Source organism: Pagrus major, chromosome 22 (genome assembly GCF_040436345.1).
Source record: "Pagrus major chromosome 22, Pma_NU_1.0".
In the NCBI taxonomy this organism is placed as follows: Eukaryota; Metazoa; Chordata; class Actinopteri; order Spariformes; family Sparidae; genus Pagrus; species Pagrus major.
Window position 1 is genome coordinate 11,981,782 of NC_133236.1, and position 21,763 is coordinate 12,003,544.

The window sequence follows — 21,763 nt, forward strand, 5'->3', positions numbered from 1 at the left end:
AATGTGCAAGTAGAATTTTATTTTGCAGCTACTGTATAATTTGGGTGGAGCTTATCTGAGGTTGTCTTCATACTGTTAGGTAGGTTAATTTGTAGAGATACCTTGTATTTTTTTTTTTTTTTTTTTTAAGTTCATCGTATCTGGATATAAAAACTGCATTTGCAATTTCACAGTTAACAACAGCCACTGAATAAATGTAATGGAGTAGAAAGTAAAAGATCCCTAACAGGAATAAAGTGAGGTAAAAGTATAATAATAATGAAGCTCCACAATTGACAAAAAATGCATTATAAAGGGGAATGTTTTTGAAAATGTCTTTCCTTATCATTTAATGGCAGATGGTTACTTTTATTTTGAAGGCGGAACTGTATGGAACATATTTACTTCCGCTTCGGTTGTCGGTCATGCTAGCGGCTTTTCGTCGCAGTTCGCAGGTAGAAGAAGAATGGGGAAAGACTTCAGGTGTATTGAATGTAACGAAAAAGCATCGGAGTTGCACAGGGATTACAGTAACGGCATCCTGAAGATAACCATATGTGTGCGTTAACCATTAACATGTTGGTGTTGAGTTAATTTGGTGTAACTGTTTGTGATGAAGATGCTAGCTAACACGAGTTGGCTCAAACATAACATGTATACATGTCTTACTAAGTTACAGCCTACTGAATTACTGTATTTGTTTAACGTCCGCTATGTATGGCTAAGAATAAGTCTGTGAATCTAACTGCAAAGCTACATTTCCACACAATGTCGACATTTTGTTATGGTGACACCTGTGTGTGGCTTCACTGGGTGCTCTGGTTGAATGTGGCAACATGTTATTTATAGCTTTAGTTGACTTTGTCTGTGTGTTTGTATTTTGCAGGAGTCATGCCAAAAGCCAGTGGACAAATACATTGAATATGACCCAGTTATCATCCTGATTGATGCCATTTTGTGCAAGACACAGGCGTTCAGACACATATTGTTCAACACAAGCTTGAATGTAAGTAATATCAACTGTTTTCACCTCATTGCACATGTGCACAAAGGATAGTTCATTGATATAATAACTGTTGGATATGTGGATGTTGTGTGTTCATGACTGGCCTTATGGTGGACACAAGTCATCAAAAGTAGTGGGATGCTCAATTTACAGACCTGCAGGATTACATAGATTGCTCTCATACTGTCATGTGTGTGTTTCTTCTCCTCCACCTCTGCAGATCCACTGGAAGTTGTGTGTGTTCTGCCTGCTGTGCGAGGCTTACCTCAGGTGGTCTCTGCTCCATGGCTCCGAGCAGAGCAGCGACCCTGCTGACATCATCAGGTACACCAAGGAATGGGAGTTCTACAGCATGTTTGGACTGGCCAGCCTCGGTAAGATGATAAAACCAGAGCGCCTTAACACATCTGTCAGACTGTATCACTGCCGTAGTGAATGTCTTGAGTGTTAACATGGAGCACCACAGACATTTATCTGATGGGAACACATGGTTATATTGTCAATATTCTCATTATCTAGTAGGGAAGTTGACAAGTCTATCCAAACATTAATGTAATCCTTTATTTTAACTGGTACTGCCTCTGAGAAAAAGGTTATTAAACAATAGCATGTGAAAGAGTAGTTTTTCATACGTTTTTGTTCACCCTAGCTGTATAATCAGACGGAATTACCAATTAGTTACACAGTTGTATATATATTTTTGGATTAATCAATCATGTAGTGTGTAAAATGTCAGAAAATAGTTTTAAAAAAATGTCTTTGACAAGCTCACTAAGCCCGAATTGTGGTCTTGAAACTGCTTGTGTTTGCCAACCAGTTGTCCAAGTCAAAGATATATCATTTGCAATCAAATTAAACACAGAAAAGCAGCAAATCCTCGCTTCCTTCAGAGGCTGGAACAAGAGAGTGGTTGGCATTTATGCTTAATAAGTGCCTTTCTCAATTTAAAAATTGATGTTGATTAATTTTCTGTCTGTCGACTGATTGTTTCAGCTCGACCCTGGAGTCAGTCTCCCTACGCAGAAGAAAAATATAAATGACAAACCCCTGCTTAACATAATGCTGTTCTTGTTTTTTGTAGTAAAAAGTCACTAACACTGAACAAAAACATTTAAACACTCTAATATCTGCTCCCGTTTTTCATGAGTTGAAATAAAAGATCTATGAGTCTTAAATGCACACAAAAGGCTTATTTCGCTCAAAATTTGTTGACAAATTTGTTTAAAACTCAAGATATTTCAGTCACCCGACTCATGAACTCATGAAAAATGGAAGCAAAACCATCCATCTATCTCTGACATGTCTGTCTGTGGTTTTTGTAGAGCTGTCAGCGTTCTGCAGCGGTGTGCTCTGCTTCCTCTGGGTGGTGGTGGGTCTCCTGCAGAGCGGGCCCCTCGAGCTCAGCCTGCTCCTCAGAGGACTGCTGCTGTCCTGCTACGGCAAGGTCCTCCTGATCCCCGCTGTCATCTGGGAGCACGACTACTCCCCGCTCTGTCTGGGCCTCATCAAACTGTTTGTGCTCACCTCAAACTCACAGGCTATCAGAGGTAGGAGAATATGCCAATGTTGTGCCAGTCTTTAATCTCATTTTTATTTTAAGGATCAAGACATTCTTATTACACCGAATACTGACGAAGAAAATACAATCATTTTGAGAGAAATCAGGAGTCACTTAATTTGAAGAATTACTTTGTCTGAAGGTAGGAGCTTAAACCTCGTGAGACATGAGGAAATAACCGGATTTTCATTCTTCAAACAACATGTTAAAGCACCAGCAGGTGGCAACTAACTCTGTGTTTGATGAACTCCCCCCCGCTCCTGACTACACCGACCCCAGACAATGAAAATAAATTCAATACATAACAGAAAAGTTCTCAGCGGACATTTCTTACCTTGTACAATTTATTTCTTCAGCAGCAGCTGAGCTTTGTGCAGCAAACAATGAGATGTTGTTGAGTGATTGTGTGATTTAGTTTCTGTACAGAATATTGACAATAAACAAGTTACAAAATGACTGATGTTAAGTGTAACAAAGTAGTGAATTAAGTCTTTTCACTGCTTTATTTTAAGCCCTCTAAATATACATATATATAGATACGTGTGTGTGTGTGTATGTATAGTATAATATATGTGTTTTTACAAGTTTATTTAATAGCATTTGCCACACTAATTTAACTTACATGAAAACAAACACTGTCCATAGAATAAGTGTGTGTATTCATAATCTTCTCATCCATTTCTCTCCCCTCTATCCCTCCCCCAGTGATCCTGAACAGCAGTAGACGTCTGTCACTGATGGCTGTGTGTGTCGGCCTGCTGTCAGAGACCTTCGTGGCTCAGGCCTGTAAAAAGCTCCCATGGAGCATCCAGGACGTTTTGACGTTTCATTGACTGTCTGCCCCATCAGACAAATGTCACTTATCTCAGGGATGATGAAGAGATCGTGGATGCCAACCTGTGCTAGAAAGAGGCAGTTTTTAATGAACCTTCTGCCCACGGAGCTGGAAAAGGAAAAGGACTTTTTTGTGAAGTTGTGTTCTTCCAAGTTCCCAAAAGGACACAGAGAGCAGCAGAAGAGACAATGTTTTATTTTTTTCCTGTGCTCTTTATAGAGAAAAAGATCCATCTTCATCTTGCAGGGATGTCAAGGAGGCGGCGGCCCTCCTTTCGTTTTTCATTTTGGTTTTAATGAGTTCCCAAGTCAAGATTCCCGTGACATTTTTATTTGTCCCACAGAGGAGCTACAGCATGGGAACATCCCCTGATCTAAATTATTCTCATTCTCAGGGCCACTCTAAACACAGACCCTGAGGTTGTAATTTGACAGTAACTACTTCTCTGTCTGGGCAGGAACCAGCCAACACTCTACACATTCTTTGGCTCATTGGTGAAATACTCATCGTAGCTCACACGCACACAGAAACAGATGGGCTACATTGTCAGAATAAATCAATTACTAAATAAAACAGACACAACCTTGACTTTTTATTTATAATTTATTGCAATGTTCAAAGCTAGTGATGAGAGAGAATGATCAATTGATGATCTAGTCTATTAAATGTCAGAAAATGTTGTAGAAATAGTCCTTTACAATTTCACAGTGCCCAGTTTTCTGATCAAAAGTCCAAACCCCAAAATATGTAATTTACAATTATATGAAATGGATAAAAACCAAAAAATGCTCATGGTACATGGTATCAGATCAGTGCATAGACTCGTGCACTCGCCGATACTGATTCCAGCATTTAACGCAGTATCGGAGACATTTCCAATACTGGTATCAGTATTGGAACAACCCTATTCTTTACTTTTTTCATCATGTGGCACTGAAACTAATTAAATTCCTTGAAGTGAATTGCACATTAAGACGGGGTCCGCCGTTTATTTGTTGCATTTTATAGAGAAAGTTGAGCAAAATCCACCAAACTGCAGCAAGAACCTTTCCAGATATCTGATACACAATAATCATTATGGAACATGTTAACCTGCTTCAGTGGGTAAACTTTACAAAACCTCCCTGGAGTGTTTGTGTTCAATTAGTAAAATAAACATCTGCAGCAGGCCGAGTGTCTGTGGAATGAGGAGAATTTGTTCTCTCACGCAGTTACCTTCAGTGTAAATGGACAGCTGAACCTGCCTCGGCCCCTGGGAGTCTTTGCAGGAGTCGTGTGGTTATTAAGAACTGCTGCACAGCCGGCCGGACACGTGAGGAGAGGCGAGGCAGAATTCTTTCTAAACAAAACCATCTGACGAGGACTCCCCCTCCCAGATGTAGTGATCTCCCCTCAAACACGATCACGGATAATGGCATTCAAAACTGCTGCATGTAGCATCAATTTATCATAGAGAAATTAACGAATTAACCATGCTGAGAATCCATTAATTAGTTTGAGTAATTTTTTAAGGAAAAAAAAAGTCAACATTCTCTAATCTGAGCTTCTTATATGTGAATATTTTCTGGTTTCTATGACGGTCAACTGAAATTCTTTGGGTTGTGGACAAAACTAGACATTTGAGGACGTCATCTTGTTTTATGGGAAACACTGATTGACATTTTTCACTATTTTTCTGACATTTTATAGTTGTAATCCTAAATTATCATCAAATTAAAAGTGGCACGAAAGAAATGATCTTTTTTGTCTGATATCGCTGCAGTTGTTCCCGTTTTCATTCTTAACAATGTGACTCGTCCTCTGTGTCCCTTGTCTTTTTTGTCTTAATAAGAAGACATTTTTAATCTGAATTTCACTCCTTACACCTTCTGCCATTACTTTAAAATCTAAAGCCAAAGTGCCCTCTTTCAATTCGCTGCTTGTTTTGTAAAGCAGCACTTAAAAAAATGTCATCCAGTTACAACAAATTAACAAAAATACATCCTTAACAAAGCCAGTTCAAACATGTTTTTTCCTCTGAGCGAGTCACGAGATAACAACTGTTGTTTTCCCGAGATAACGAGATTTGGTAGCTGAAGCTATATAAGACCCAAATCACTGCAGGAACCATTGCATCAGTCATCATAAAAGCACAAAACAAATGCAGAAAAACGCTCACCTGCCTACATGAATGTTATCTCGTGATAATGACGTAAATAACTTGTGATCTCAAGAAAACAAATAAGATTTAAATTGTTATCATGGGAAAACGGAGGAAATAACATGTTTGACCCATGGCTGTTTAGGGCTTCTGTGGTTGAGAGCAGTTTCTTTTTTAAAAATAATGCCATAAAAATGTCAAAATTCTACTTTTTTCCTCCTTATACATTTTCAAATGACCTGACGCTGCCATTTTATTCACAGAGAAAAGGTTTTCTCACTGGGCCTCCAGAATATTTGTTACTGTGTTCATGCTCATCAGCCTAAATATCACGTGATGTTCAAAGGAAATCTTAACGTTTAAGTGTGCCCCATTTATCTTTGCCTCCTACTAATGTTTAAAATGAACTAAGGTTGAAATAGCTGTGACTTTATGTTACAGACAAGCCCTGACACTGGGCAGGGACTGATGCGTCTGAATATAAAACCAACTTGTTGAGCGAGTTTGCATTGAGCTTGCAGAGAAACACTGGTTAAATGTTGCAATATGTGCTCTCCGAGCTGTCTGCCGTGCAAATGTATGACGGGACAAAATAAAATATTTCCATTTTTAACATAATTACTCAGATTTGTGTGTGATTATTTATTTTGTGCAAGTGTTTCTGTGTGCTGCGTCTGCACATGGATGGATACATGTTATTACAGGCCTGTGAATAGTTAAGAGACAGCACACGAATGTGGAATGTTGTGTTAGGAGTCCTCACCCTGGGTGGATCTGTGCTGCAGTCTCTGTGGAGAGGAACGCAGCCTGGATCAGTTTAAACACAGAGACGTCAAAATCAGCTCGACTGAGACAAACAAACATCTCTGTCTGTCAGAAATAAACCGGTGTGTTTATGGACTCACACAGCAGAATGATGGCAGAAAGTCCCAGTAACAAAACATTTCCAGTAAAAGAGAAACTTTGCAGCTAATATTAACATTATTGATCTTGAGTATGCATTTGAGGACAAGGGAAACTATTAAAAAATAAAATTAAAAACAGAAAAACATACATAGACATACTAAAAGAATGGATGTTTGCTTTTTTAATATCCCTAAATGATGCACACAACATGGATTAAGCATAGGAATCAACAACCTGTGTTATGTTTGCTTAACTTGTCAACACAGTGTTTATGTCTCCTGGACAAAATGTTTCTAAATGTGGAGTCTGGAGAGTGCTGGTCAATTACTGTGGCATGCAGTGGTTTAATCTAAGTCGGACTAATGAGATTACTGGAACAGCAGTCACCTCGCAGCCCTTCACCAGGTCTGGACCAGTGTGAGCGCCGAGGACTGGAGCTGGAGGGAGAATACAACCTGAAGTCTGCTGTCACCTAAAACCCTTTGGCTTCGCTGAAAATGTATTTTTGTTTATACAATTGAGTTGTCTTACCTCATTGGTACAGACATGAGGTCGTAGTTGATGTAACTTTTCATCTTTCTATTGGCCCAGTCCCTAATTTAAAACGTTGACCAGTGGGCTTCATGTTGATCAGTTAGCCTAGCATACTCTGAGCTCAACAGTGAAACTTCCCCTTTTCATTTAAAAATGTATATTTTAAAGAGGAGACTTTCTGGTGAGTTTTGAATGTAATAAATAAGCATGCTGTTTTTGATTGTTTTTTAAAAATTTTTTTTTTAAAAAGCAACTCTATGAGCCGTATTTAGCCATGCTAGTCGCTCTGATAGGCTATACGCTACTTCAGCACAGCTCAGCTTTGAGCTAGCTTGTTAAATGCTAATATCAGAATGCTAGCAAGCTTATAACAACAGACTGATGTTTTTAATAGTTGCAATGCTCATATTTTAACCATCTTGACCATCTTAGTACAGCGGGCCAGCCTAGCATGCTATAAGATTTACCAGTTAGCACTCAACACAACATAGGCCTAGTCTACAAGTAATGCTGCATTCACATGCCCTCGGTTGGTCCCGCTTGCCGAGTTTGGAAGTCGTTCTTCCTAAGTCTGTGTGTTCATGTGCGTCATGTCGTCATGTCGGCATGTTGGCGCAACATGGACATTAAAAAGAAGTTGTGTACATTTTTATTGCGTGTAAACAATATGTTGACAGCTGTTTCCAGTACTTTAGTGACAAGGAACAGCGAAGGAAACGGATCATGTAAGCCATGAAATATGTTTCACAACATATGCATGTTACCATCACCCCAATGACCGCCATGTTTCAGCAGCACATGACATCAGCTCGGCAACTCGTGCACCAAAAGTTGTGGTTGCTCTGACTTGAAGCGGCATTCGCGAGAGTTTTCCAAGTCGGACCTACCTTTTTCCGATTATTCCGACACCTTATGAACACACTAGGCTGATCGGGATGTCATCACCTTTGCCAGATTAAGATTGTAATGTAAAGTTTTTTAAATGTGTGCTTTATTGTATGTTGCTCAGTTTACTGTATTTTTGATCTCATTGCATTAATTTCTTGTTTTCATAAAAGCCATTTAGGGACAGGTGTGGCAAATTAGCATCTGCTATAAACACTATGATACCTGCTTCACACAGCTGTTTCAGTTTGTTTCATAAAGTTCTTTACGTGTCCCTATCAAATAAACAATAATAAATAAATAAATAAACAAACAAACAAACAAACAAATAGATAAATAGATAAATCTCTTTTTTTTAGATGGTGCTACAGTGAAGGGATCAACAAAGTTATTGCAATTAATTCTGAGGGAAACATGAATATTTGTCGCAGATGTTATGGCAGTCCAAACAGTAGTTTGCAGAGACATTTCATTTAAAATGAAAAAATCAGCCTCATAGTGTAAGAGTTCAGGATTCATCCTCAGTGGATAAAGGCTGGTATGTCTATTTCTGGGCCAAAGTGGTGGACTGACCGAGTGACCACTAGTTTAAAACAGACAGGGAAACCCCTTCACATCGTGGCTTTAGTTATAAACAATGTATTCAAAGCAGCTCCAGAGCGGTTGAGTCACTGTGTCAACAAGCAGCACACTGAGCTGCATGCAGACACATACATATCCAAATGAGGTTGCACATTAACCAGTGGTCTTTTGTGTGTTTTAGTCTAAAAAACAGACCTAAATCACAAACGGGTCATTTCACGGCCTCACTGAAATGCATAGAACAACACAAATGAAACAGGAGCGCACCGCCTTCAGGTTTGCAGTGAACAGAGAAAAACTCCAACACTGTTTTACAAGTATTCTCGACAATAATAAGCGTCTGGCGACTTCAGTTTCTGTGTTAATGTGATAGACAAGCGTCCCCACAGCCTCGCTCTGATGTGGCAATCTGTCCCGGCCCTCCCTGTGGAGAGAGTGATGCGCACCTTGGATTTGCTCTCTCAGTCAAGATTATGTTAATCTGCTCTAATCTCCCAACAGACGCTCAGACAGGCAGCACGAGACCAGAGTGCAGAGCAGAGAGAGAAAGACAACATGGCCTTCAAATGATGCACACTGCACAACGGTCTGCACAGACAGCCTGTATTCAAGCACGATATCAAAGTCGTGCTGTAAAGCTTTTAAATGAATGTTTTCAGACATAAAGGTATACATTTAGCCATTTATTTGACGGCAGATGTGTTGTGGTCCAGCTCCAGTGCAGTTTGACTGGTCAGTACTGGTCATAATATCCTGAATTGCTGAAATCCTGAAGCTTTACTGTTCATTTAAAGATCCAAATACTGTTTAAGGGGCTTTCCCAAGACTGTCAAGAAGATTCGAATATAGGGTTTGAAAAGAAACACCACAGTGGCTAAAGACATTTTCATGGCCAGAAACAAAAACCCCAACAGTACAGTCAACATTTAACAGTTACAAGAGTAAAAAAACAAAAACAAATACCAAATGACAAAACACACAAAAATGTAACAAAATGTACTCAATTTCTGTAAAGACCACATCTATAGTGTTCTATACAGACATTTATATCGAATTATAATGCATTTCTTTATGACTACACTTAAAATACTTTCTGATGCACTATATCAACAGTCATAAAATATATAGATGTGATTTAAAATGAATCATAAGTTAAAATGTCTCATAGATGCTTCTGACTAGTTATAAACTGGAGGTAGCCTGATGGAGTTTATAACACATTATGTCAGCCTATACGATGTGGTCTTCATAGACAGAGCTGCAAGCAAGATGACCTCTGCCAGTGCAACTTTATTATATAATATATATTATGACATTATATACATCACATTTGGGATTATCATTGCTAATGCATTCACATGTTAGCAGCATTTTTGCAGTGAAGCTAATGTAACCCTTTATACACTACTGAGTGGTTTAATTTGCTGTGTAACGATGCCTCAAATTTGATATGATCTTCATAAATTCACCCCAACACTTAAATTGAGTCATTATGTCCTCACCCTCATGTTGGTGGAAAGTCAGGTGAAGCTCTGTCATCCACGAAACATTTCTGAAGCTTCACAGCAAAACAGCGTTACAGTATTCTCCTAAACAGCTGAAGTAGATGGGGACTTGTTTTAAAACGTTAAAAAAACACAACCGAAAAACATTAAATGGCTTCACACAGCTCGTCCGGCATAATGCAAGTCTCCAGAAGGCCAGAGGATGTTTTTTACGCCGAAATCTTCACTGTCGTCGCTAACGTTAGCACACATCCCATCTGAAGCGGGTGCACAAGCTTGATCGTGTGTTGAGTGTGTAAATGATGTCTTTTCAATTAAATCTGGGATCTCTGGACGAGCTGCATGGAGGCTTTTTATGTTTTCTTTCAGTTGTGTTTTCTATGTGCTCGTTTACTTCAGTTGTTTAGGAGAATGCTGCAACTGCTGTTCACAATGTTTTGTGGACCCAACTTTTCATCAGCATGAGGGTGAGTAGAAAATTACCGAATTTTCATTTTTGGGTGAACTTATCCTTTAATTTGCAGTAATTAACTAGAGTGTTCAGATACAGGAAGCAGAGTAGAAAGATCAAGATGTATGTGCAAGTACAACTTCAACATAACTAGCATTACAACAGGCTGTGTTACACATACATTTTAGATGCACTTTATGAGCGACCTTCCTGAATATTGAATACTACAGAGTCGAATGATTGTAGCGTGACCCATTTCTTCAGTCTCACAGGGAGCCTCGGAGTGTGAAAATGTAAACAGTGTTATCATCATCAGTAATTCATCTGAACCTCACAGCATGAGGAGCTGCTGCTACATCAAAGCCGTGACATCCTGCTGCAGTAATGATCAATTAGACCGGAACTGCAGCATGGCAGCTTCTCAACACCGAAATGCAGATCGGTGCATTTAAATGCAGGTCAGAGCGAGATGCATTCAGGAGAAAGAAAAAGAAGTAGGGCAGCAGAGAGAGGAAGATTACTGCAGTTTGGGCTGGGAGGATCTTGTAGAGTTTCACTGGGGCTGGTTGGATTCTGGGAATGAAGATGATCGTTAATATTTTGTGTCGTATGATTTTGTTAATTCGTTTTTCAGCCATGTGACTGGCAGGGCTAGTGGTCCAGACTGAAATATCTCAGCAACTATTGGAAGGATTTCATGTCCCACAGAGGATGAATCCTATTGATTTTGGCGATCCAATGATTTTTCCTCTCTGCCGCCCTCCTCTGTCTTCGGGTTAAGGATGAAGCTTGTGTTGATTTAGCCAATTCAAGCATAAAATAATGGTCCAACTAATTTTTACAGATATAACACTGGTTCAGTTTCTGCTCTTTTTAGTGTGTTTCATGCAGAGGAACTCACTCCAAACCTGAACATTATGGAATCACTTTATTAAATTGGTATCAGTATAATAACAATGATAGGATTGAGACTAATTGTCCAAAGAAACAGTAGTATGGTCATTCATTAATGATGGATGGTAACAACACAGGCTTCACATGTTCTCTCAACAACTTATTTTTTCCACTATAGTGATTTAATGAATGATTAAGATGAATGATATACAGTATAGATATGAAGTCAAACATTTCACGATTCTGGTCTCTCGTTAGCTTTCCAATGACAGATTCAAACAAATTCAACAACTGGTGGATAATAATCTAAATATTAAGTATGTCAACGTTAATAATCTGTTGGAGTTTACTGAGGCTCTCGTGTGTTTCCCTCGTCTGATTCACACGCTCGGATTCAACCGAGTAGAGCCAGGCCTCGACACAGGTCAGCTAAAGAAGAGTCATATTGAGTTTTAGCGGGAAAACATGAGTTTGTATGCATTTTTAGGCCTTTTGCAAGCAAAGGTTAGCAGCAGGAAGTTTTAAAGTGAATGAAACATGGCCGATTGACAATCAAATCAATATAAATCTACCTCTGATCAAATTAATTTGCCTTTTCGGCGCACCCTCCTCCACGTCCTGCCTATACGTGTGCCTTTTGACAAACCACTTCAGCAGGAGTGTGAAGTGAACGCTGAGGCATGACTGTGATTACAGTAATAACCATTACTTAAGTCAAAACACATGACTGCACTGCACCCTGGTCTTTCGAGGCCACTCTAGGTAGAAAAACTGATCTTCTAACAATTCATTTTTTGCACGTGATTGTTCAAAGTCGGTGCAAAATGGCGGCTTTAGAAAGAAGCCCTTGTTATGAGAGACTCGCACCAAAAACACGACATTTACATTGAAATAAGTCGACCGTAGTTGCTGTAAGCATGTTGGTACATCACAAAAAAAAACACCAAATAACAGAGTGTCACATTACAATCGTGTTCAAAGATATTTTTTTGTCCCTCCAGGGTGAAAACTTTTCTCATCAGGAGCCACAAGTTTACCCTGAGATGACATCACCACATCACACATCCAATAATCACATGAAAAACGGCGTTGTAAAACACATCACTCATCTGCGATACTAGGGTACAACTGGCTGGTGTTCAATTCGAAGCTCCTCTCTAACTCTCCTGTGCTGGATGTAGTTGCAGTAGTGTTGCTGTGCAAGGAGCACCGTGTGCCCGTGTCAAAAAGACAAACTCAGAGTGGATCAGGTAGTTGTAGTTTTGCAGGATTTAACACAGAGCAACCACAAACAAGTGCAAAATCATAGCCCAACACTTGAAATGTTTGTGAGGAGTGCACCTTAGTTTTGCTAATGACATGGCTGATATTAAGGCCGTTACAAGCTTTGGAAGTTAAAGCTGCTTCATGTAGAAGATTTAAATGTACTTTGAAGGAATAAATGTAAGTTATTTCATGTTTATGTCGCCGTCCGAGTAAGGAAGGAAGAGAACAGCCTCTCTGTGTATGAAGCAACTCAAATTTCAGAGGCAGGAAGCATCAAAAACACACCACTCCCAACAGCTGCGTCCTCGTCAATAAAATGAAAAAGGAGCCTTTGACGGAGGATAAAAAAAGGAGAGCTGAAAAAGTCTGAGCTCGGAGTAAACGTCCAAATCTCTTAGCACACCTTATAAGCAGCTCTTTCTGGGATTTCCAGGATTTGTAGTGATGTAATACTCTGCCATTAGGGGATTAAGGAGGTTGCAAAAGTCATCAGGTTTCAAATTCTGCACGTAGCAGCTTTAAGAACCGAGTTCATGTCGAGCGAGTCAAATGATGAAACTGTTACTGGTTTATTCTCGTCCCCGTCTTGAACAGCAAACCTCAGGACTGAAACCCGGAGGTTGACAAAGGCACTAATTGTGTAGACATCCAATAAAACGTCCGGGGTCAAGTCTTTACTGAATCAATTACATTGTTTGATCAAATGTGCTTTGATTTGCTGATTAGACACTTACACTGTTAAACGGGCAAGTTTTCAGATTTAAAAGTGACTAGGTAGTGGTGTGTTATGATTTCAAGAGAGGATTAAAACCTCATACAGTTAAAAATTTGAACTCAGATCAGAGAGAAAAGGATTTAATTTCTACCTCAAATGCTTTGATAGAGTAGTTAAAGGAATAGTTTCAAAATTTGGGGGAAATGTGCTTATTTGCTTTCTTGTTTTGCTGCTTCCTTCTCGTCCTGAACATTACGCCCAGTGAAGCCATGTGTCCTTTTTCAACTTTGTTTTTGTGAGGATTAAATGAGAGCAACATAATGTTTAATTAGTAAGTTTTAGAGGCGTTGATAGGCAGATTCGATAGCTGTTCCCTCAGCCCAGTCCCCAAGAAAAAATGTTTCTGCAAACCCCGATATGTTGAATTTGCAGCTTTCATATGAATCATATCATACTGAGATTACATATGAGCAGTGGTAGCACGACAGCTCAGTGACACCACCGTTTGCTTCCTACAAAACCAGGTCATTTTGGCAACAAAACAAAAAACTTTAATAAAATGTAGTGACATTTTCCAGCTGTGCTTAAGGTGATAAAACCAGGTATTATCAACCCAAACCTGATTTTTTCCTTACCCTACTCAGACCTTAAGCACAGCGTTGTCACAACATAAAATAGAAAATTGACACAAAGTTTCAGTGTATTTCGTGGTTTGCAGAAATGCACAATGCCAACATTTATTCTCTGCAGCGGTCTTTAGGCCAAGCTAAGGCTTAGAAAGCGAATAAACACATTTCCTAAAATATCTAAATGTTACACAGCTGTGGTGTCAGTGTGATAACTGCTGTAGATCACTGTGAAATGATGGCTTTTGACTTCAGGGCTCTTCACACAGTAGCTGTGTGGATGCAGAGGTGTTTTACACATGAAGCAACTGAGACTTTCACTTGTCAGTCAGTGAAATTTTTTACAGAAATTTGTAACAGAAAAAAGAAAAAAAAACACATTTCGTTGTTCAGTTGAAGACATTGGTGTTTCTCCTGAAGGACAGAGACAACATCAGCTTCAAAGTGACTCGTAAAGACATTCTTCAAGACATCAGGCGTCATTTTGTTCTGTACCTTTAGAATAAAATGTAACCATTCAAGATCAGTTTAGTAGAAAATTGTGTTTTCTGCACCTTTAACCGAATACATTTCATGTTGAGAGTTGTACTTTCTTTGGTTTGTGTTCTACGAGCACACAAATAGCGGACCAGGCTACAAACGATCTATACAGACGCGACATCAACGCGCTACTGAAACTCGCCACAGCATCTCAAAGTGGTGGCTGGTGTCGAGAGAGAAAAGTCATTTTGTAGTTTGAGTGACAGAACAGCTGCTGTGTATCAAGCGTGCTACAGGTTCAGCTCAGAGCTTCGCTGTTGAGTTTAGATTTTAAAAAGGGACAGTTCACCCCAAAATCAAAACAAACATATTTTCCTCTTACCTGTAGTACTATTTATCCATCTAGATTGTTTTGGTGTGAGTTGCAGAGTTTCTGTGTAGGAAATATTTGCTCTCTACACCAGCCAGCTGTATCACAGCACAGAGGGAAGCATGTGTCTACGCATGGACAAGAGGCATGTGCTCATGACAGCTTGGGGTGGACACATTAATGGCGTCCTCCTCGGCTGAGATGTAACGTTAGCTAGCTAGTAGTTTGTTTGAAAGCAGAGCTGCAGCTTTTAAACGATTAGTTGTCGACTATTTAATCGTCAAACATTGTAAACTAATCTTAGGGTTGAGGGCAAAAATAGCATATTTGAGGACTTCTTAGGTTTTTTGGAAACACTGATTAACATTTTTCACCATTTTCTGACATTTTATAGATCAAACAACTAACCGATTAAACAAGAAAATAATCGGCAGATTAACTGACAATGAAAATAATCTTTAGTTGTAGCCCGAGCCCTCCAAGCACAACAAACCAAGGCCCATCTTGCATTATATTCGAGAGAATGCAGACATCTCTATGGTTGATAACGCCAAAATTCAGCAACTCGCATAAAAACAGTCTAGATGGACAAATAACACAACAGGTAAGAGGTCAGAGAGAGATCAAAAAATGTATTTTTGGATTTTGGGGTGAACTGTCCCTTTAAGGAAGACTGCACAGACCATTCATATGTGTAGCAGAAGTAACAAAATCTGCACATCCAAACGTCTTCGCCTGTTGAAGGATAGCGGCAAGAAACACACGTAGAGTCTGAAATAAGGCTGACGTCTAAGTGTTGAAAACACTCTTCAAACGAAGAGAGCGGGTTCTTTTCCTATAATGTTCACAGGTTACAATAAAAGCAAGTTACCTTAAATTAAAAACACTTGCAGTTACAATCTTGTTAGTGACCAGTATTGTCTAGTAAAGGAAACTCCCAAGGTGAGGCTCAGAGAGTGAAACAGCCCCTGGAAGGTTTGCAGTTATGTTCATTATACGTCTTAAATACTGTTCAGCCTGGTCTTGAGTCTGTATAGTGTAACTCCAGGTTAGATGCAGCAGAGCACTTGTTAAATAGGATACAAAGCATTATAAAGTACCCTGTTTTCATTTGATAGTTGCTACCATGTTTACAGCTTTGTGTTTACGCTGCGAGCCACATCTGAAGGCCGCAGCGACCACAGAAACAAATCAGATTTATGTTCTTTCATTTCTCCATCGCTGTCACTGTGATGAAGAAATGTTCCAACTAGCAAGTGCAAATCTTGTGAAAGGCTGATCACAGCCAATCACAGTTTCTTAATCCTTGGCAACTTTTATTTGATTTTGAGTATATCAAGAAGAAAAGAGTCGAAGCTGGTTATAAGGAAAATAGCTGAATAAGTCGTTTTATCCTGATTCTTTTGCTACTAAGCACTTGCTACCTTGTTATATTGAAAGATAACTGTTGTTAATTACAACTTGAGCCTTATCTTCATGGTTTTTCATTGTTATTACTGATAGGAATGATGGCCGTAACTATGAAAAAAAGACCCAAGTTGATATATGATGAAAGCAGAGTATAGTACATAATTAGCCGGATCGATCTGGGCCTTTTGCACCGCCCAGTCAGAAAACAGCGACACATCAAAGTTGCGAGTAACGCGTCGACAGCTTTGAAGGTTGAGGGAAGCGCGCTCAGCTTTGCAAACTGTTTCCAGCATTTTGAACATTTCACATTTTCAGAGCAAACGTGAGCTCCGTCTAAAAAAAGGCAAGAAAGTGGAGCCCTCACTCCTGTACAAAACCTCATTCAGTTTTTGAGTGTTTTTACTCTGAACAGGTTTGAGGACGTCGCCGCTTTCTCCATTCTTGAGGTCTGACAGCTTCTGTCCAGATGATTTCACCACTTTAAAGTAACACACACACACAGACAGTCGCCCCTGTCTTTACACCAACACCGACTGCAGAGTTCAGAAGTCCCGTCCTCTGTGATCCAACCTGTAAATGCTGTACCCCTGTACCTGGGTATTTGCAATACAAAACATCCGTAGAGAGTAACAGGAAATATCTTGTTATTTATATTAGATAATAAATAATACAACTTTGTTCATATATTTTGTATATGTAAAAAAATGTTCTGCCAAAAAGGGAGACTGGCTAGCAAAAACCCACTTGATATAGAAGCAGCAGCAGAGCTGTTTATAAAAAAGAAATCATATATATTGCCTAATTTTGAGTATACGGAGTCTTGGAATACAATCCATCTCAACTCCTGAGTTTGAGCAGGTGTTGTCAGAACACCGGGCCTCTCGGCTCCGCAGTCTGAAGCTCCTGGTCACGCTGCAAAAAAAACCTTCTGCAGCACAAGCAGGGATGTGTTTCACCTGAGGAGGAGTTGAAGATGAGCTGGAATTTTATTTTATAGTCTATTATGGTAATGAGATACCAATTAACTGCTGTCTCTACCCAACCAGTTCTTCCTCTGAGGCAAAAAGGTTTCCAACTTTTCCTCCAGCTTAACCCAAGTCTTTCACCCCCGAAAAATACATATCCATCTGCAGAGAAGTGCTGAGAACGAGGCCTCAGATGGTGACGTGAAAGGAGTCCCAGCTGTCGTCTTTGCCGCTCCCGTTCTTGGCTGCTGCCATTGATGCCGTCCCGTCTCCGACCTCTCCGTCTGGCTGTTCCCCGGTGGGAGTGGCGCCAGGCTCTGGGTAATACTCATCGTCCTCGTCGAAGTAGCCGTTCTCCATCATGCTGAGGCTGGAGGCGGCGCTCAGGTCCTGGCAGCTGCCCTTGTACTCCTGGATGGACTCATGGAGCGACCACAGCTGGCACAGCAGGGACATGTCCTGCTGACGCAAACCCACCTGGAGGAGGACGGATTAAGATCCTGATTAATACAGGACACATTTCTGCAGCTAACGATTATTTTCAGAGCTGCAACGTCTAATCGATTAGTTTTCACTATTACTTGAATCAACTATCTTAATAACCGATTAATCGGTTTGAGTAATTTTTCTAAAAATTCTCCACCGCCAGCTTCTTAAAGGTGAAGGTTTCCTACCTCCTTTATGACAGTAAACTGAATATATTTTGACATTTGAGGACGTCATCTTGGGCTTTGGGGAACACTGATCAACATTTTTCACAATCTTGTGCCAACGTATAGACGAGACAACCACTCGACCCATCAAGAAGATAACTGATAGATTAATCAACAATGAAAGTTAGTTGCAGCCCTAATTATTGTCATTATTTGTTTATTTATTATTTGTTTTAACCAACAGTTTGAACCCAAAAAGGATTTCGTTTATTAAGAATCCATCACATACATATCTTTCTCACAAGGGTTTGATAACCACATTTGGAGGATCACTGTATAAAAAATAAAATTAAAAAAAGATAAAAAAGTTAAGTTTAAAAAAGTCTATATACTCCACGTATACAATAAACTCAGCCAATATACTGATGTCGGAATTTTTTACTCCCCAATACTGGTCCCAAAAACCGAGTATTGGTCGGGCTCTAATTTGTAAAATAGTATTTGTGGTTTTGAACTGTTGGTCAAACAAAATAAATCAGGCTTGATTGCAATTTTTGCTACTTCCTGTCATTGTATAACTATTATTTTCAAAAAGATGAATTAATCCAAAAATATGATCAACTTAATGAATGGGAAATGAGAAACAACCCTTGCTTGTGCCTCTACCTGACATTACGAGACTAAACGCAGTCTATTTGCAGGGTTGAAAAGGGCATTTCTGCTGCATACCACTCAGCTGACAGTGCAGTATGAACTGAGGGTCACTGCATTGTCTTCCACACAAATTACAGTCGGCAGACATGCAAGTCAGAGTCAGTTCAACCAGCTGAGAGCCAGCTCTGCGCTCCATAAACTGGGGAGCAGCTTACAGTCTCTGAAATATAGGGCACTGACAACTTATTAGACAATGTGAACTACAAACCGATAGTAATACATTAACAGCAACCAAGCAATAAGCCTCGAGCAGGGAACTTGCTGCAGGGAGAGTGAAGCACGCGAGGCAGAAAAGGATTTAGTAAAGCCTTTAACCAAAAAAAACAAACAAATGTCAGAGAGTTTCTGCAACAGTTTGACTCTTTTCACCTGAATGACTGGATATGAGGAAACAAGCAATTGTTATGTATTGACCAGGAGCCATGGAGTGAAATCTGGTCTGGTTCTCTTGTGATAATCCTGCTTCTGGCAAGGGAGTGTAAAAGAGTGTGTATTAAGTGTCTCACTCTCAATGAATGTAATAACAGTCACTGCAGGATTAGTCATGAAAACAACTTTAACAGTGAAGCTAAAGGGCATTCAACTGAGCTTGGAATTAAAATCAGAACATGCTAATGGCTTAGTTTGTCTCATCCAAAGCAAAGCTGCTCCTGTTTTCTCTGGCAGAAGGTTTTCTTAACATCAGACTATATTTGAAAAAGTCGCGTTTTATCTTCCCAAGCTTACTAACGACTTTGTATGCTGGGTAACATAGAAAGTGGTACACTTTGAGAATTAACAGAGTGTTTTTATAACTTCGGCAGCCATAAAGGTATATTGCACTAAAAATAACTGGTTTAAAAATGCACAAAATGCTCGCGATTTTCGGGTTGTTCGATCGTACCATCTTGTAAAATCTTAGTGGGCTGCGGCGAAATCCATACCTGAAAGTTAATATTTTATCTATATAATGTACTGTAAGGTATATGGTATGTATGCCGAATCGATCAGGAGACTACACTAATATGTAACAAGTCTTTAGGTGTGTGCTACGAGGCGTGTAAGTTTGCCTAAAAGCCAGGCAACACCAAACTACCAGAGTTTCTTTGGGGGGTTTGGCTGGATACAAACGTGCAGCACATCGGGATTAACGCCTGTCGACAGACCAGGGGTTGAGCACTTTCTAGTCGTCAAATAAAATGAACACTCCCACAAATGTTACCATCTCTTTGCGAAGAAGAGCCAGAGCGGCGTCGAGGTTGGCCGGCTTGTTGGCCAGCAGGTTGTCGGAGTTGTTCCTGCCTCGGCTCAGGTCGTCCTGGATCATGGTCTTCTTCACGTACATCCTCTCCATTTCTCTCCAGGAGCCGCCGCTTGAGTTCAGCAAGCCGCTCAGGCTCTTCGGCAGCGGGGGCAGCCCCTCGATACAGGCCATTCCTCCCAGCGAGCCGTTCGTTGACTTACCATTCATTGTCCTGTGAGTTACTGAGCGAAGCAGCGCTGGTTTTTACACTGAAGTTGACTGTTTCGCTGGTTAAATCCTACAAACCGCGGAGAATAAACAGTCCTCTCCCGCAGCAAACACACCAAACACACCGAGCAACAGCCAGCTTCTCTCTGCCCCGGGCGGCCCGCGACGCCACGTCAAGTTAGCCGGAAGCATGTCGATGAATTTCCGGTATTGGTGATCAAAATAAAAGCATCAATGTGAAGGGCTTTATTTTTATTAAATACAAAACAAAGTTGATTTATATATATATGTAGTTTTTGAAAGACTTTTCCCCACTAACTAACGGTACAGTACAGTACCCTATACAGTGCTGAATAATAACAGCTACCAAATTAGTTATTATGGACATGTTCATTTTATTGTAGCTCAATTATGCATCACTTCTATACAAACTTTCCAATTCCCTTTAAAATAACATATTAACATTTTTGTGACAATTTCACATTTTTATAATGCAACTAGAGAGAAGAAAATGAACACAGGCAATGAGAATTAAAAAAAAACTTATGTTCCACCAGATTAAAAAAACAATAGCAAAAATAAATAAATAATAATAATAATCATTTTACATTTTTGAGGGGCCATAATAGATAAATAATTTTAAAAAAAATAAGAAAAGAAAAGAAAAGAAAAGAAAAGAAAAGAAAAGAAAAGAAAGATCAACAGCTTCAGTTTCAACCAGATGTTTTCCTTAGTGGAAAAATCCCCAGGCAGAGAACTAAATGGCCATACATTTACAAATAACATATGCATTGATAACGTGTAGATCTTGACGTGTGCTCCAGTGATATTATATAACTTTGGAAACCAAACAACATTAAGAAAAATGCCTTGTATTAAAGCCTACAGTACCGCCACGCTCAGGTTTTTATTTTGAATTTAAACTTCCGGTCTTGTTATGATTATTGTTGTACACTTGACGGTGCCTGATTCTGGCTCAGTAGAGTAAAATCCGCTTCCTGTCCTTTTAACAAAGTGGCTGCTGGGCGTCTCCCATCCAACATTTAGAGGCAGGACAGCTGTCTCTTTTTCTAAATTAAATGATTTTATCAACGGTCATATTTAGTTATCTATTATTTCATATTTTATATACATTTTCTATATCATTATCAATATAATACGAGCACTGACAGATGTTTATCATGAGAAATAAGGCACAAACTTGACATAGCCAATTTAAGTCCAAATAGAAATGACTTCTTTACACTTAAAAGTAAATCTTACATGAAACAAACTAGTGTTTAAACACACAACATGTGAAAATATCATCAATATTTGTCTTTGTTGTTAGACAGCCTGTACAATATTCTTTCTCTAGTAATGAAACTGATTATTGCCTGTTAATATGAACAGTCAATACTTTTAAGCATTAGACCAAATGTCTGCCTCATGACTGTGTTAATTAGAGTCCCTACAATAAAACAAAGTGTGTAGACAGAGGGTTTGAGGTCGTGACAGGAGTGTGTGTGTGTGTGTGCAGGACAATAGTTTGAGGACAGATGGTGGGCTTCACTTCCCGCCCCCCCAACCTGCAGCCCCGTCACAACAATAACACAACAATAACCTTGAAACCAACACACAATAGCATCAAACACACTCCTCGGCAAAAGAGGGGCATGTGTTGTACCACACAAACACACACATACACACACAAACACACACACACACATGGAGTCAGGCAGATGGATGGAGCCTGAAGCCTTGTATTGCTAATCGCTCTGTTGAAATGAATGAAACCTGACTCATTTCCTACAGACACAAACACTCATAAGCACAAAAGACACTTTGTTGCGTTGTTGC

The 21,763-nt window shown here is 39.6% G+C and overlaps 2 protein-coding genes across 2 annotated transcripts; one reads left to right on the forward strand and one right to left on the reverse strand.

Moving 5' to 3' along the window:
- The first annotated feature begins 419 nt into the window (after positions 1 to 419).
- Positions 420 to 3,966, forward strand: arv1 (ARV1 homolog, fatty acid homeostasis modulator). The gene is made up of 5 exons (XM_073492293.1): positions 420 to 538; positions 866 to 985; positions 1,206 to 1,359; positions 2,308 to 2,532; positions 3,249 to 3,966. Exons 1-5 carry the CDS (start codon positions 446 to 448, stop codon positions 3,374 to 3,376), a joined length of 720 nt encoding a protein of 239 aa, XP_073348394.1. The 5' UTR covers positions 420 to 445; the 3' UTR covers positions 3,377 to 3,966.
- A 7,328-nt stretch (positions 3,967 to 11,294) lies between these two features.
- fam89a (family with sequence similarity 89 member A) lies at positions 11,295 to 20,065 on the reverse strand. Its single transcript, XM_073492808.1, has 2 exons — positions 19,676 to 20,065; positions 11,295 to 17,584 (listed from the first exon to the last, which is right to left on the reverse strand). Exons 1-2 carry the CDS (start codon positions 19,922 to 19,924, stop codon positions 17,297 to 17,299), a joined length of 537 nt encoding a protein of 178 aa, XP_073348909.1. The 5' UTR covers positions 19,925 to 20,065; the 3' UTR covers positions 11,295 to 17,296.
- Positions 20,066 to 21,763: the final 1,698 nt, after the last annotated feature.